This window comes from Nesoenas mayeri (genome assembly GCF_963082525.1).
Source record: "Nesoenas mayeri genome assembly, chromosome: 9".
NCBI classification, from domain to species: Eukaryota; Metazoa; Chordata; class Aves; order Columbiformes; family Columbidae; genus Nesoenas; species Nesoenas mayeri.
Window position 1 is genome coordinate 19207466 of NC_137557.1, and position 17967 is coordinate 19225432.

Sequence of the window (17967 nt, forward strand, 5' to 3'; positions counted from 1 at the left end):
TTACTCAAACTAAATCCCAGGTCTGCATTTCTTGTTAACAGCCTAGCAACAACAGAGATAAATGTTTATAACTGAGGAGTAGCCAGGACCAGACTCAAATTAACGAGATTCCTGCCCATTTAGTTTGAGGTACCTTTGAAGCAGTTTGTGCCCTTGGGTTCTGAAAGGACGACTGACACCAGCAGAGAGTTCAGCAGAAAAATGAGAATGTTATCCCAGCACTGGTGACGCCTTCTGTACATAGTTTGAACTGCTCATAGAGGAGAGCATGCAGAAAAGCTTCAGAACAACATGAGTCATTACACTCATATCTATACAGATAAACGGACTCATACAGTGGGCACCACGACTCATGTTGCAAATGGTTAATTACAGTTTAGTCCAGTACGTTCCCCAGAACACACAAATCCCCGTGGAACGGGCGGTGTGTGCTGTTTGCCAGACTGGACTGAGCTGGAGCTCAAAATGTTGCTCTATTTTGTTTCCACCTCCATGCTCGCATTCAGCAAACACTGACTGTTCTCTTGAAATGTCAGCGCACGGGGCAAGAGGCCGCAATTGGCAAAACATATAGATATGCTGTCACTGCTGGATGGAAGCTCGAGCACCTTTCCAGAGCCCCTGGCCAACATAATTAAATTGCGTTATTATAGATTTTTTGGAAGAGGTTTCTAATGAAGTATTTCCTGCCTCATTTCCTGCCAAAATTTAGAAATGCAAGTCAACATTGTGCAGTAATTCATATGTGCTTTGTGGCATGGCATAAAACTTGTCTTTTCTTTTTTTTGCAGTACTGCTGCTGCTGAAGTGAAGGCAAGTATTTAGCACTGGAATGACATAAACCGAACTCCAACATCTGTTCTCTGAAGGAGACAAAAATGAGACAGAAGAATAAAACATGCTCTTCTACTCCACCCCTTCAAATTCCTCAATTAAACTACAATAAGCAGGAAACTTTCTTGCTACTGACAGTATCACTCTCTCTTTCTTTACTCAAAAAGCCAATGAATAGAAAACCAAACTCCTGAATCTGAAGGACACCTTGGTTGTTTCTTGCTGAGGACTGACTGCACAGGTAAATAGGTATCAGAGCTGCTGAACCTGATCACACTAAACTTTATGCCTATGCACCATAAAATGACAGGCCTAAAAAGCTTAGAAATTGGGCAGCAGCCTGGTCATGTACAGCAATTCTCATAAAGATCAACCAATAACGAGAAGGTTTTTCTTCAAAGCCATTGCTCCAAATCTGCTTTTCTGGAACCTTTGGGATATGCGTGGTGCCCATCCAAGCTTCCCACAATATAAATCTCCCACATCTCTCTGTTCACAGAAAGCTGGATGCGGATTCATCAAACCCAGGAAACAACCTGAGACTGCACTCCACAAATTAACTGAATAACAGCGTAAGCTCACGGAAGCCATGCAAAACCAAGCCAGAAAAGCCTGAAGGCAAATGGAGTGAACTAGGGTACCTTCCAGTGTCCTCTTGCCGCCTTCCTCTTCTACCAGGACGCAATGGGATGCAGCACATAACCCAAGCAGTGTTGCCACGCAAGGCCAGATACAGATTATTGCATCACAGTGTCTCGTTGCCAGTGAAACCAGCTGCTCTGAGCCACAAGTATGCATGAGCAGCCCAAGCCTTTTTTCTGTCAGACCCGAGTCCTCTTTTGCCCACTCTAGATGAGATCAGTCCCACAGCATCGCTCCTCAGCACGACCCCCCATCTCCCGGCAGCTGGATGAGCCCCAGCCCAGTGCCGAGCTCACCCCCAGCCACAAGGGCTTCCAGAGCTGGAAACAAAGTCCTTCGGTGGACCCCTCCTGAGACCCTGAATCACAACTGCTATCCCTGCTTGAATTTCATTACTAAATTGTTGAAACTAAACCCAGACTTTTCGCATAAGTGGCTAAGAGTCCTATGACAGGTTCACTTAGCTTTGTGGCTTCCAGCCAAATGAACCAATTCCATCTCTCTCAGGTTGAGAGTGAGCTGAGTGCCTGTGTTTAATTTTTTCTTTCACTGATGCAGAGGACTAGAGATGAAGAGGGAAAGGGAGATGACACCATGTGGTTAAAAGAGAAAAAAAAAAATAAATTAAAAGTATGTTTGCTCCAGTGTGTGAAAAACACAGTTAACACATGGAGGCTGTGCAATATTTGTACCCCGTCTCTTGACACTGATGGCACAGTTCCCACCTCTGGTAAAGACTGTGGCAAGCAAAAGAAACAGCAAGTATTTTGTCTCAAGAACATGACCAATGTTCACCAACGTTCCCCTCAGAGGCAGACTACCAGCTGTAGTACTGTAGCTCCTCTCCACCCAAACACAACAGGTTTTACATCGTAATATTTGAAGGTATGTTATCACGTAAATCTATAGCAAGCCACTTACGCCATGAAAACTATGGGCATGTTTTTGTCGCACAGCAGGTGTGAAGCAGCTTACCCACCAGCAGCGAGGCTGAAACACCCCACCTTGCCATGGCAGAAGAGCAAGAACCAGGACCTGCCAGCAACACACACCCTGCGCTGACTTGTTAACGGGGCCTTCAGACACCTCCCTCTCCAGAACCAGGGGAACTCTAACCAGATACAAACAGGAACCAAAACTATATAGATGTTGAGAAAGCTGAACCCCCTGTCTGACGCCTAGATTCATGTTTATTTCTGGTCCCAATGGAGTGTCTCTTTCTGTCTTCCTACCAGCTGGCACAGAAAAGCTGCTCCTGTCTCCTGGGTTAGCCTACAATTCACTGTCTATAAAAACTTCTTCAGAGCTGTATAGTGTCATTACAACACAAAGAAAAGTAAGAGGCCTTAGTACCTGCCCAAGCTACTAAGTGACTCCCACTGCAATTATATCCAAAAGTCTCATTTCAAATGCTGAGTTTCTCTCAGTCCCCATTCTGTGTGCCCTTGAGGCAAGTTTTCTAACCTGAGTAAGTTGAAGCTAAACGTTTTTGGTCCTTGTGTCCAAAAAACACTCGGATATGACTTTGGATGTTCCTTGTGTCACAGAACTGAAGTGAAATGATTAATGGAGGTCAGGATTGCAGTTTTGACACTGCTCTAGATATGTTTCTATATCAGTGATGTACTGTGTACCTGCGTCCCATTCTATCACCACTATTTTATATACAAGGAGCAGAAGAGCACACTGGCATGGCAGACGCTCACTGATGAAATCAGAGGACGCCTCACAACATCGTTAATGACTCGGCCATTCATGTAGCTCAGTTCCTCTATTTAATTCAATCTTACACACTCAACTACAACTGCAAAAGATAGAAGGGTCTATTTAGTGTCATGCAGACAGTTCCGTTCGTAAAGAGCACATCTGTCACTTAAGAGCAGTGTTGAAAGTACTGACCAGATGGACGTGAGCTTTTAGAACATTAAGTATATTCTGCATTGATCTAGTGACCTGGGGGCAAAAAGCTCCAGATATCTCCTTACACGACCTCAAGGCACTGGTCCCACCTCCATCTCTAACCAAGCAGAGCACTTACAAACACCATTCTCATACTCTCCTGCGACACCACCAGCTGGGTGCTCAACAGAATGAAGAATGGATTTATCAAAGCTTGCCTGTAGCTTTCCATACAGGCTTGGAGGTGTGATTTAAAAGCATGGCTTAGAAGCACGTGAGCTTTTATAAAGTTTAAAGGGAGCTTAAATATCTAGGCCTTTGTTTCTACTTGCACCATTCAGCAGGTTAAAAAAAAAAAAGCGACATGTAGCATAATTCTAGCTTTAGCTGTTAGTCACATTTAAATGAGTTATAAATAGGAAGGGGGAAGAAAGGCCAATAACCAGAATGAATTGGTATAACCAGCTCCTGCTCTGAGTTCCCTCACCACTATAAACACTTGCTTAATTATTTTCTGGAGCACAAGGCCTGTATTCTTAATTGCAGAAATCCACGAAGACTCAGAGTTCCTACCCAGGCGCAGTAAGCGGGTTTGCTGGAAGGGAGGCCTGTTTGTGCTTTGTCCTGCGGGAAGCTGTTAACGCCCAGTCACTTCCCCTCGTATCCTCTCCCCACTGACCCCACAGAGACCACTTCACATGAAAGAGTTTTTCTTTTCGAGACGGGGATATTACAGCACTATGCACTACACAGTAAATCCCGAAGTATCCAAGAACTTAATAGCTGACACCTTTGGAATTCACCAGCTCTGGTTCCGATCTATACCAGGGGCTTTTTTGCACAGATTATAAAACTATTTTCAGAACAATTCAAGATGTCATGGTTCACACACATATAGCATCCTGCTTGAGTTTATTGCATCTGTTTTAACTTGGATTGGTTTAAACTTTCACAACCATCTCAACACAGACACATATTCCCATGAAAAGAAGAACTAAAGAGCCATATAAATTCCTTGGTATATAAGTAATTCTACTGACTTCCATAAGAGAAAGCAGTTCTCAGATCCTTTCTACACTAGAGTCTCTAAATCTTGATTACCCACAATAGCATAGTTGACAAATATAACTGGTTTTTTATTCTCATGAGCAGTTATTTCCAGATTTGGGATTGGCTGGGCTTCAATCCAGAAAACAGACTTTTCACGACAATCCCCCAAATAACTTCAGAAGTCAGGAAATATCCTAGTTAGGAAAGGAGTGGATTCATCCTGCCTGAAGTATTTGGCAGACCAAGCATCCCACATGTCCCAAATGTTCAAAGAATCCATCCTTCAACTTCTGCAAGATTTCCAACTGGGTGTTACACTGACAACCGGAGCTTTTTCATATCCAACTGCGACCCACGCACTACACAGGAGAAACTATTGATCACCCAGCAAGTTTTATAAATTGCAGTTGCACCCTTCCTATTGTGATTTATATTGTTATTACAGTCCAACTACACCTCAAGTCTCGAGTCCTCCCCCTCCACCACCAGCTAAAGCACAGAGAAACCACTCTCATCAAGCTTGCTTCTTGAGAGGAGGTCTCAGGGGGAAGCTATTTCCAAATGGAAGCAGTCATACTGTGGACAGCCTGCAAGAAGATTTACTTCTGCATTTGTTTCAGGATATTTAGAAAACTGATTTAGAAGATCTTTATTTATAGCGTCTGAGTGACAGGAAAGCTTCTCTCAGTTACCTTATCATGCAATCCCATCCAAGCTCATTCCTACAGCAGATCCCAAGACAGGACAGACTGTGCTGTACAACCCTCCTGTGGCCAGGCACAACCTACCAGTGCAAGCACACAGGCAAGCACCCGATGTGCACATATTGTAATCCTAGATTTGGTGTCCTGGCGTATCCCATGGCAAGCAGTTTAACCTTTGCCTCTGTTCCTGCGTTTATAAAAAGAACACATAATATCCCAGCTCAGCATGGCATGGGGATTAGCAGTTACACCATAGAGGAATCCAAAGAAACAGAGTACACACACATACACATCCCATGTATATGCTCTTCAAGAACAATAGCCCTGACATGCTAGGTAATAGCTTTGTCATCCCTGGTTTCAAGACTGGGTAACTAATGGGATACAAACATTTCTTCCTGTTTCAAAAGATCTCCAAGGTGATACACTCAACAGATAATACAATAAAAAATAACTACTGTTAAAATAATTTATGTCAGGTGGCAGGTAACACTTTCCCTGGATAGGACAAGTAGACAGAGCTGTCTGCTGCCTTTTAGAGATGATGCCTGGGCTGTTCACAAATACCAACTGACATCCAGTTACAAGAATCTTCCCTTTTTATGCACAAGAGTCTGCTGCTGGTGCTGCTTCCTTTGCATGCTGCTGTGCTGGGCCAGTGCCCAAGGAGACACTCTCCTAAGGGCTTTGGTGACATGGGCTGGAGAACAACAAATGGTTCACCCCGGCACCACCACAGAAGCAACCCCTGCACCTCAAAGCTCAAACATTCAGGGGGAATATAAAACCTGTGCTGAACAGTTACAGAGCCCAGCACTCCCCACGCACGCATGTATCCCCTTACAGATCAGCAACATGAAAGCTGGCTGTGCAAATAGTGTGCATAACCCAGACTTAGCACTGTCAAACAAACATGAAAACTTGCCCGAGCAAGCTGGGGCAGACAGCCCGGCTAACAACAGTTTCTGCCAGCTTCCCTGAAGTACCTCAGAACATGGCCAAGAACCCAGATTTTGTAATAAACAACTTCCACACCCCTGGCTGGGTCTTTTGCCGGGATGGAAGCGGGATGAACAATTTCCTACTGCTTTCCAGTTGGGAAAATCCTACTAGAGTAAAGAAAACTGTTCTCATCAATGAATCGCTAAGGTTCAGGCAAAACAAGTGTATTCCTCCTGCTGATAGCTACTGCCATAAGCACTGTGGAAACATTTCAGCGAACTTCAGGAGTATTTCTTCCCAGGAACTGCTGCCATAGGCAGGTTAGCACCTAGATAAGAACCACTGCTATAAGCTGAATTCAGAGCAACCTTCAGTAACGCTTCTAAGAAAAAGAAATTCAAGGAAGACCTGATGGGTACCAACACCTGGCTGACAGGCCTGTGAAAGGGATCCGGCCTGAGCCAGCTGGACACTCCGGGACAGCAAAGCCTGAGGAGACGCAGCTCTTTTCCCTCCTGCAACACCACGTTCAGCCAGGCCGGTCCCCTCGCTCACCGTGCCCCTGGCTCGGCACGCTAGAACCTGTTTCCCAATCTGAGAAAAGGGCTGTTTAAAACTTCTACATCACAGCCACTGCAAGTTAACCCATTTCAAAGCACTAATCCTAATTTTTGAGACCTCCATCGAGCTTTGATTGGGCTTTCAGGAAAAGACATCTCTCTTCTTTAATGCACGGGAAACCTTCAGACTACATGAAAGCAAATCCAGGACCTTTTTGGTTATCTCGAGGCAGCTAACACACTGTGCAAAAAGTTAAAAAGTTACACAAAGCATGCCAAATTATTCTTCCAAGGAGTTGCCTAAATTATATCACAAAAATATATTCTTAACAGTTGGCAGTTAAAGATCTAAATATGTTTTAGAAGCCAGAGACAAATGCCTTTAATATTTACTAAACTAGTTGTCTCACATACTGTATTTATTCACACTAGACTTCTCAAGTATTTTTCCTGCATGTCACAGTGCAATATTATTCCTTTAAAAAACTACACACAGTTTCAGCATCAAATCCTACAGAACTCCCAAGGCAAAGGTAAGAAATTCGAACTATGTCTTCGCTAAGATGAAAGACTTCATAGTTATCTAACAAAAAGCTTTACTGATAACTAACAAACCATCTAATACCTGAAAATCCTAGTCAGTAAAAGGTATGTGTGGTTTTTCTTCCTCATCCTCAGGCATGGACTGATTATCTCATTTTTCTTCTATCCCAAACCTCAGACACTCCTTTCACAACCACGTGTTTGCTACATATAGCTGCATAAACACCCAGTTCAGTAAAAGTCATGAAAACAACCCTCGTCCTGATACAGCAATACCTCCCTAAGAAACCCCAAATAAAAACCTCAAGATACAACAAGCATTTGAAAACAGACACAGGGATATTCTTTTCCTATTTTGGAACATGTGGGGTTCACAGTGCTGGAGTACAACCAATCTGGTCAAATAAATCAAAGGAAAACTTCAGGGAAAAAAAAGGCTCAAGATCATTTCTTTTGAATGTGTTGCAAATAAAAACACCAAACACAACAGTATAATCAACGATGGAAACTCCACTCGGATGCTTGGAACAAGAAGTTCCAGTTTTGTTCGCCTAGAAAAGATTCTACAGCATTTCCTTATCTGAAAGGGCTCCTGTGCACATGCACCAGCTTTCCTGTACCGCACACCATGGGTGAACTAATGCCCTTAATGTGGGTTTTCATCTAAATGACCCCTCCTGTACTTGCCTCAGCAGCCAGGATAAATCTGTTCAATCTTCCTCCTTGCAGAACCACCCAAGTCACATCTGCCTTTTCTCTTTCAAAGACCTAAAAAAAGGCACAGGCGGCAAGAAAGAGGCAAAGAACACAAGAAGGTAATGCTGTCTTTTACAATTTAAGGCATGTTAACAGGAGAGACGGTTGACTGATTATGATTATACTCTGTGATTCTTGTGCTCCTTGTTCTTTCCTCATCTCCGCTAGGAAAGCATCACCTGTCAGCAAACCGGCGAGTCAGCATGTTGCTGCTGTTTGTCTTGGCTTTCAGGCATTGATTTTTTTCCCAGCACTTTGATATAGGGTCACAGGTATCCTAACTAAAATCTTTACTGAGAGCAAGGGGGTCATGGCAGCAAGAGATGGTAGTTTAAACAAAAAAGTCAGTTATATTTTTACCGTATTCGTTTGGACATCTGAATTTTCTGCGAGACCTGAGAGGAAAAATGAAAAAAAAAAGCTTTTTCCTTTAAGCTGTTTAAGAATAAAACAATAAAATAAAAAGAAAAGAACAATGCATGCTCTTCAAAACATCTTTTTCCTGAAGTCACTATTTATTTCCCTGTAATCAAGTATCTTCTACATGCATATGTCTAATTAACACAGGAACTAAGGCTAAAATGTAGAGCGATTCCAATACATGGAAGGAGTTTTTAGAAGGCAACACTTTTACTTCTTCAGCACTTATCCAGAAGCAATGTTGTTTGGCCAGAAAATCTTAAATTGTCATATTAGTACTTTAAGATTAACATTAACGAAAAAGGAAATTCGGTATATTTTAAAAACGAAAATCCAAGGGCGGCTCAGGAAGCTCAGAGGTCTCCCCCTCATGTAGAAGAGCTCCATACAAAGAATGACAATATTTCAGTTTGCAGCGAGGTGTAGTCAAAGAATCTCTGCTTAAAAGGCTGGAGATTAGTTATGAAGCAAAACACAGAGTCGGACCATAAAAAGTTAATTGAAAATCACTGTTTCTTGTTTAAATTGGCAGGAAATGGTGAAATATTTCCTCTATAAAAACATAGGTGAGCTATTATGTAGAATTTACCATTAATAGGGTGGAAGGAAGGGAAGTGCAGAGCAAAGGAGTAATAACATGCTAAGAAACCAGTCGCTTCTGAAAGAGACAAAGTCACTGGGCAGGAAAGGTCTGTACACTAACATGTAAGTCTGAGATTTAAGGTCAAAGCCAGATGTAAGACAGAGGACTTAGGAGTTGTTTTCAGTTGTAAATTAATATAACACCAGGTGCTATTTACTATATACTTTGTAAGAAGCTTTGAAATACACAGGTGACAGAACCATATAATTCATACCACTAAGAAATGCAGGTTACGGTTAGAGGTGGACAAGAGGCATCTCTTAATCCTTTCTGGACGCCTCCTCGGAACAGAAATGCCCCGGAGAATTTCATGTCCTCAGCTCTACCCAGCAGCCTGCGGGGATGAAGCAGCATTCAGTGTAACATATCACACTCTGAGGACAAGCACAGAGATGAGAATAGATGTATGCCATTTAATACAAGTAGAAACGACTAAATGCTACTAAGCATAGGATGTGCTTTCTGTTTGATGACCTCTCTCTGCATGGACCTTTCCTGAAAACACTTTTTCCATCCAGGAGGCAGCTGAGGCTCCAGCCAGGCGCTGGTAAACAGCTCCTCCCTCGGCACTGCCACACCAGACTAGCTGAAGCATCCTCTTCAGATCTGAAACTTGACATGCTACAGCACAGGGGTGTTTAAGGCTCTTTGTGTCTTTGTGGCAATAATCTCCAAAGGACTCTTCAGAGAGATTCTTGGGCTGGATTTTCAGCAGAGTGGTCTGTTACGGAAATAGAAGGGTGAACAAAAATACATCAAACAGCGACTACAGAAACTGTGCAGCCTTGAATCCATGCTAGTGGTTATTTTTTCCTCGTCTTTAATTCCTTTAGGAAATGTCAAGAATTTTTACAACTTATTTCAGGCTGAATCACCATTTCAGAAACAAGAGAATTTAATAGACTACTTCAGCTCTATGTTCCTCCTGTGCTTCAGATCCTCTTTAAACACACTATCATCAACATCTTTGTTTAGTGCTTGTGATGATTAAGTATCATACCCCTCCATCCACAGCAAGCAAGACTCCATCAAAATATCTTGACTTGGCAGCTATCAATCACAATTGTGATCATTAGGAATTAAAGACCATGCTTCATCCTTGCTTGACAAAGCCCAGTTTCAGTCAGCAATGGAAAGTTTCTGCTCTAATACTTTCTGGAAATACAAGCATAAACAAAGATAAGCTTTGTGGAGTTAGACTATGCCACTTTGGCTTTCTAAAGCAAATGCAAATCCAAATGTTCACTGACAAAATATTACTGATTTAAAGCAATACTACCACAAATTTGGTAAAGTTGCTGCCAAATAACTGGAAGCTTAAAATAAAGTGACACAAAGAGGTGACCTAAGTTCTATGACTGACTGAAGGCAATCGCCCATGCTGCTTCCCCACTCCTGAGATGTACAAAAGCCATAACCTGTGAAGACAGCAGGATGTCCAGTAGGGACATTTAGAACATGTGTGAAACACTTGATAAGTCAGATTTTCCTGACTGAATTTAGGATCAGGTGTGTTCTATTTGCACAGTCACTCTTCCAGGTCAAAGTAACTAGGATACCACAGCCACAACCCCTTCGACTAACCTCTATCATGGTTCTTTTGTGGCTGTTGTGACTAAGGTTTGGGTTAGGAACACATTGGCAACGGGTCATCTAGGACTTCAATGAGAACCAGGAACGTGGGCATTGCATACAAATAGGACTCTAATAAGACACATCAGTGTCACCTACGAAATGAACTCACAAAGGAGTTTTCTTAGGTAACTCCAGGCCTGCATACCATGAATGACTTTGTAGAAAACAGCTCCCAGGTTACTCTCCTCCAATTTCTACAACAGGTAGCCCAAAGCTTCTGCTGAACAAACCCATTAATTCTAACTGTGCAAATCAACGAAGGAAGAGGCCACGAGAGGAAGCTAATCTCTTCTTCCTCCCTAGAAGAAACAGATGGCCCAGAGGGAAGGCAGCACAGTAATCATCCTCAAGTTATAACATAATCTCCTGCGGCAGTGCTTTCTTAAGAGGTAATATGACCTCTTCCAGTTCACATCCTCATATCCAGCTGAAGACCTTCACCAGGCTGCTGCAGGTTAGAGGCCTCAGCACACCCAACCCGCCACAGCAGGGAATCCTGTAGCTCTTCCATCCTGCCACATCGAATCCACACACTTGCAGATCACTCGTTATTTTTCATCGAAAGCCTCTACGGCACTAACAAACTCCAATTTTCTTAAATCACAACAATTTTCCTTAATCACAGATTTCTTTCAAGATACGACATTAGGTTCATAAGGCCGCTTGGCTCAACATCACACAAATTTGGAAGAGATACACATGCTAAAGTTGCTCAACGAGTGACAGAGAAGAGGGTCTCTGGCATTTCAAACTGCCAGCACAGGGCCATTAAGAAGAGCCCTGAAAACAGAGCATGGCATCAGTTTGGCCAAGATGTTTCACACAAAATACTACAAACTGTAATTCACTAAATAACCACCCTCAAGAAATTCGCATGCACAAGTGTGGTGGAAAACATTAGCCTTTGTGCCTTTGCAGTGGACCGTTCCTTAAACACTGTCCTTACACTGGGACCGGATATGAAAGCATACGGTTCAGTTATTAATAAAATCCAAGGCAGCTCTTGTAACAATTTCTGAATTGTTGATCAAAAAAAGGTGTTTAAAGGTTTTAATCAGAATAGCATATATTTGGTTTTAGAGTGGGAAAGGATAAGGGCAAAAAGGCAAAATCTGAGGTCTGGTTAAAGTGTTTGCAAACATCTAAGCAGAAAAACAAAATCACAATGTTATGACGCAACTTTTGTTTAAAGATTAATGAAAAACAGCCAAATGCATAGTTTTGCAAAATCAGGTTAGTCTAAGTATACACGCAAGCAGGGACACATCTAAGGACACATCCTTTTGCTTTGCCAAAAAAAAAGAAAAGAAATAGAAAGAGTAATTAAACCTGGTGTACCAGCCAAAAGTCTTAAGCTCAGATAAACACGGTATCTCAAACTTAAGGCAGCTATTTGAATAGTTCCAACTTTCAGCTACTTTTAATTACTATGTCAAATGTAAAGATTTTCACTAAGAAACTACCCAGCCCTTTGAATTGTTTGGCTCCGAAAGACCAACCTCGTTTTATGAGTGAGCACAACTGGGTGCACAGGAGGTTTCCTATCAGACTAGCAGGCTTTAAAATAACACACAGGCTCAGGACTGGAGACAGCAATCAGGCTACTGAAAATAAGTTTATACTGAAACTTCCTCACCAGTCCTTTAGAGAAACCAGTCTGAGCTGAACTGGTGAGTGGAAAAAAATGCCCTTTGCTCCCTGTGGACAGGTATTTCCCAACACACAGATCCACAAAGAATTATACGCTTAAGCTTTTTAAAAGCACTAATAATATAGAAATGATCTGGTAAAGCCTTTCATTCTCAAACAGTTGGTCTCCTGACAGCGCGTCTCTGCAGATCCTAAGCACACGTACAATAAAAACCTCATCAAGAACAGATCCCTGCAAAGGGACAGAGATGTGGTTGGAAGCTGTGAAAAGTTCACACTTCAGAAAAATCAAACTAACAAACTGCTGAGCCCTGTTAATTGTTTCTTTTAAAAAATAAAACAATGCAAAACATAAGTTCTAAATAGCTTATCAGAGATTGTAAAACTATGACTGATCTGTTTAACAGCAGGTTTCACTAGCCTGCCATACATTTCTTACACAGAAGTATGTGGATTACAATTTTGTTATTTCTGAAGCATATGAAATCTTCAGAAAATATTGAAATTGAAAGCGTGCGCTGCTTTTCAAATCACAAAGAAATACTTTTGGCATTTCTTTTGTCCATAGATGAAATCAGAAACCAAACTTCCATGACAGACTAGCAGAGAAACACCCAAAGCCAAGCTTAGACTAGTGTCTTGAGGTGGCTCATTAAAAAAAAAGTTAAACCAAAAATCTACCTGGTACTTGAAAGAGAACAGCAGAAGGCAGAGCACGCATTGAGCTGAGGGGCACAGACCAGCTATGCCCTTCCTACACTGCATCGAGCACATGCCTTCTCCACAGCAACAGGCAGATGCAATAAATGAGATTTTAAAGAAGCTGTATGCCTTAAAGTCCTCTCCACGGGAATAACGTGTCTTCAGGAAAAGCCAGCTTGGATGCTCTTGTTTTCATGGGACAGAAGAAACCAGCAGGATAGCAACAAAGCCTAGGCTGCCTTTTAGTTTTGGCTTTGTTTTGGTTTTGGTTTTTAGGTGGGAGAGGATGCACATAGAATTCTCTCAGTGTAATTTATTTGGTTTCTTGTTCCTGTGGCACGTTACATCAGAGTCAAGCTCATGCATGAAGTGTCCTACAAGGACAGCTCCAGAACACCTGGCCCTGCCCTGCTGCTGGGAGCAGGCAGGAAGGACGCAGCCAGCAGGGCAGGGAATCACCTTTCCTCTGGGGTAACAAGGGAAACCGCACACACCTCGAAGGGCTTGCACTCTGTCCTTTAACACAGGAGACAGACAAGTTTCACGGAGTTTTCTAATTCTGGAAGTCAAACTACAGAACCGAGCTGACAGAAAAGTTTGGCTTTTTATTTTAGAATCCACTGAAGAGATTAGATCTCTTGCAGTTTCAGGTGAGATGAATTTAAGGGAGTAGTTCACAGAAACGACTCAGCCTTCTCTTTGGGAAACATCATCACGATGACTCAAAGCACACATTCTAATACAATCTGCTATATTTTTTTAAAGACAGAAGTCTTTACTAGCAGTTATTTATGCCTAACAGTACAAGGAATGAATAGGCCTCCATCCCCAAAATCTTGGAACGTGCCCCCTCCCAAAGCCATGAAGAGAACTGCAGCTAAGTGACTGATAAACACAGCCAGCCTCAGAGTTCCTCAACTCCCAAGTTTTACAGCCCTCGAACAACTCACTTTCTTTTACTGGCTGTGTATAAAACATAATATTTGCTTCAAGAAGTGCTTGTCCAGAAGTCTTTTGAATACAAAACTGGGAAAGTCACTAGTGGGGAAGGGCTGGGAAGGGGAGAGGGGGATGAAAACCAGTGGTTTGCTGTGATTTTTTTTTTTAAAGAGTGCTAACCCATTTGCACTAAAACACCCACCTCTAACTGCTTGCTGTATCAATGCAAAAGAAAGAAAGAAACAAAGAAGAAAAAAAATTGCAGTCTTTGGCAATCTAGGGCTCCTAATCATTAAGTCTAACACAGAACAGCAGAACAATAAAAGGAGCAATTGCATTGTAAATTTATGTACCATGCACAGGTTATGGAATGTAGTGCAATAGGGCACTGTGCAGTGATAAAACTGCATTCCTTACAAAGTTAACAGCTTTAAGCTCATGATTTGTACACGTGGGCAATACTGAATGACCTTCATGCTTTCCAACATTCTCTAGTAGAAGGCAGATTTATTTGTTATCACAAGTCGGTTGTTTTGTTCTGGGAGATAAACATACAGCTGGAAGAACAAAGGTTTAAACTTTGCATTTAGTAGTAAATGAGGAGGCTAGTACATTAGCTTTAAAAGCTGAGTTTGAAGACTGTACTCCAAAACGCAGGGTGGATGATATTAGAATCTGAGTGAACCCTGCCGGAATGGTGGCACGCTGCTCTTTTTCTTCTCTTTTTTTCTTTTAAAAGAGAAAAATCAGTATTTTCTTAGTTCAGTTCCATCATAAAACAGTGGCCTCTCCAGCATATGCCTTACGTAAAACTATGTCCTGTTTCAACATAAGAGATCTGACATTCACAATGGAGAAGTTATATTTTTCTTAGTGTAACAGACCTAATACAAGACTATCCTTTTTCTAACAAAGAAAATCCATCCAGTTTTAAACAAGCATTGCCTGTCTCTAACTACCAACTTCCTTAATAAATAATAGTTTGGAGAAGATCCCTACTAAACTGGCCTGCACTACAATAGAACAGTATCCCAGGACAGTATTATTAAAATATTCAGCAGCTGTTCACTGTACCAAAACCATGCCCAGGATACAATGAACAGTGAATTCTGGTTTCTGTTTAACAGACCAAGGCGATAAACCTGAGATTATCTAAAACTTCCACATCATAGTTCTCACACAGCTGAAAACCAAGTTCCAATTCAGATTTCAGGGAAGTAAAAAGACCACATTAAGCAGAACTATTTCTGGATACGCAGAGACATGAGGGAATGGGACAAGATTAATTAGCCTTCCTGCATATCCAAAAATCAAGACAGTTAAGAAGCATATAGTTTCTGATGTTCCAAGAAAAATTACCACGTAAATCTTATTTACAAGCATTTGAGATGAGGCAATAGGCTTCTGGTTCCAAACTTCCTATGAGCTGCAGTAAGGAATTTAATTGCTACTTCACAACCTGAAGTGCCCTGTTCTCAGGTACCTACACATAAACAACTGCTTAAGTAGGATGAGCCAGTTCAGTTCTAAACATCTAGAAGATTTTAGTACGAAACTGCCAATGGAAGCACACAAGGCACTGAGACAATTCATAAAGCTACACAGGTCTTTACATAAGGTTAATGGTTTGCTCGCCAAGTGCCAAGGTTCACAAAACAGGTAAATTTTTGTTTCTTTTTTTAAAATCAGGTTTGAACTTTGTGCATTTTTCCTTAAAACACTTCACTAAAATGCAAACAGCAACCAGATGGGCTGAGGATATTCTACTGTTTTCAAGAACCTTATTAATATGAGACCATAAGAAAGCCTCAATACTCTGTTCTTTAGATAGAGGCTTCCGTTTGCTGCTCCTGGGTCAGGCAGCAAGACAGCAATCTGAGCACAGCACTTGGATGACTAACACTGAAATGGGTTGGAAACAGCAGCAATCATGACAGAGACAATAAAGAACCCCAGCAATCACAGACAGCTCCAATGAAAAAAACGACAATAAAAATGCTTTCAAAAAATGCAGAACAAAAACAATTATGATGCTAAACCATAGTTACTTAAAGGCTACTTTTCACTAAAGGGATTACGTATGGTATTAAGAATACGCATTTAAATAAAGCATATGGCATAACCAAATATTAGCATAAGATCTTGAACACCTTTAAGAATGAAACTTGAAAGTAAACATTACAAAGTATCATAATAAAAATACTGATACGGCAAGGAAGGTGTGTGCGGTGTTAAAAACTAGTCATCAATTAAAAAAACGTTGCCTTCTGAAATGAAAGACACAAAGGTATATTAAGTTAAAAGAACACAATCTTTAGAGATCTTAATATGAGCTACTGTCTTTACCAGAGTACTTCAAATAGAGAATTCCTCTGAAGCTTATAATTGATAAAGAGACCAAGGAAGAGAAATAATAGGATAAGAGAACAGAAATCCACCGGCTGTTGAATGGGGATGCACCGAGGGGTGCTTTGGGATGGCTCTCTCTCCCTCCTGGTGCACAAATGAGTGAGACAGAAGGAACATATACAAGCTGGATCCTTCCCCAAAATAATTCACCTCAGGTCTCCAATCGAGATAAGTAGCAAGGAAGACACAAAAAAGGCGTTTAAGGGATATTTTCTGCAACGTGCAAAAAATTATCAGGCAGACTAAGGCGGTAAAACAAAGGAGTTAGCAAGAGGACTGTTGGTCTCCTCAGTTGCACTGGAGAACAATTTTAGCTGGAGGAAAAGGGGACACGCGTTAGGGCAAGGCTGGCTCCAAAGGCAAGCTTCAGACTAGGGCATGGTGCAATGGGTTCTAAAAGGTGGCAAGTGAGGTCTGACATAAAGACTATGTGTTTACGAAAGAGAGTAAGTGGCACAAATACATAAGCTTGGTCCACGCAGGCTGTCAGAGCAGCAAAACATGTGCTGAGGGTGCAGCGTACGCGGTACGTGGGAGGCAAAGAGCAGCGTGTTTGGCTGGGAAGGCAGAGGGAAGGCGCAGGGCACAGCCTGGAGGCCGGGCGGGGAGGACAGGTGAGCCGGCCGAGGAAGGGCTCGGGGCAGGTCGGGGCTCAGCCCGGCAGCAGCAGGCACAGGGACGAGGCTGCAGGGCGGGAGGGCTCGGCCGGGCGGGGGCTCGGCCGGGCTGGGGCTCGGGGCGCCGAGGCGCTCGGGCCGGTACCTGGGCGTCTTGGCGGCGGCGCTCTCCCGGCGGTCCAGCACTCCGGGCACGCAGTTGGTGAGCTCGGTCCAGTCGGCGTGCAGCCCGCAGCTCCAGCCCGTGGAGAAGCGGGAGAAGAGCCAGGTCTCCCGGCGGTTGGGCCGGTAGCAGGTGCACTTCTTCTGCCCGGGCCGGCAGTCGCAGGGTACCTCCAGCCGCACGTTTTGCACCAGGTGGCGGCCGAAGGTGGTGCCGCCGGTCTTCTGGATGTGCAGGAAGACGATCACGTCCTCGCCCTTCATGTCGAAGGCGAGCTCCCGCTCCAGCTCCCGCACGGGGAAGTAGTACTTCTTCACGTAGTGCGGGTCCGGCGTGGGGAACAGGTCCAGCTCCTCCGAGTAGGAGCGGCCGCTGGGGGAACCCAGGCTCAGCCCCGGCCCCACGTACTGGTACAGGATAAGCATAAAGCACACCGAGACGGCCACGATCAGCAAGAACTTGCTGGTCCTCTCAACCATGGTCCTTCCCGCACGCTTCATGTGTCACCATCTCCCGGGGCTGCCGGCGCTGGGCAGACGGCGGCGGTGCCGGGGGGCGGGCGGCGGAACCCGGCGCCTGTGCCAGCCGCCTCCCCCCACTGCTCCCCGGAGCGGAGCCTCCCCGGGGGCGGTGGGCCGCTCCCTGCCTTCACCTCGGCTCCCCGCTGTCCCCGCCCGCCCCGCCGCGGGCAGCGCCGGGAGCGGGGCAGGGGCAGCCCGCAGCCAGCCGCTCCGGAGGGGCCGCGGCACAGCGGCGAACTTGGGAGAGAGACGAGCAGGAGGGGGGCGGAGAGGGACCGAAACGTAAAAACCAGCCCCCTCCCGCCCTCACCCCCCGCTTCAGGAAGCCAACCCCATCC

At 43.6% G+C, this 17967-nt stretch overlaps 1 protein-coding gene across 1 annotated transcript in view; it reads right to left on the reverse strand.

The window, feature by feature from the left end:
* Positions 1-17608, reverse strand: part of HS6ST1 (heparan sulfate 6-O-sulfotransferase 1) — a gene marked incomplete at its 5' end in the record, with an annotated part of 170437 nt that extends 152829 nt beyond the window's left edge. The window contains one exon of the mRNA XM_080349888.1: positions 17091-17608. Coding sequence (XP_080206014.1) covers positions 17091-17608 — 518 coding nt within the window. The remainder of the gene's footprint in view (positions 1-17090) is intronic.
* Positions 17609-17967: the final 359 nt, after the last annotated feature.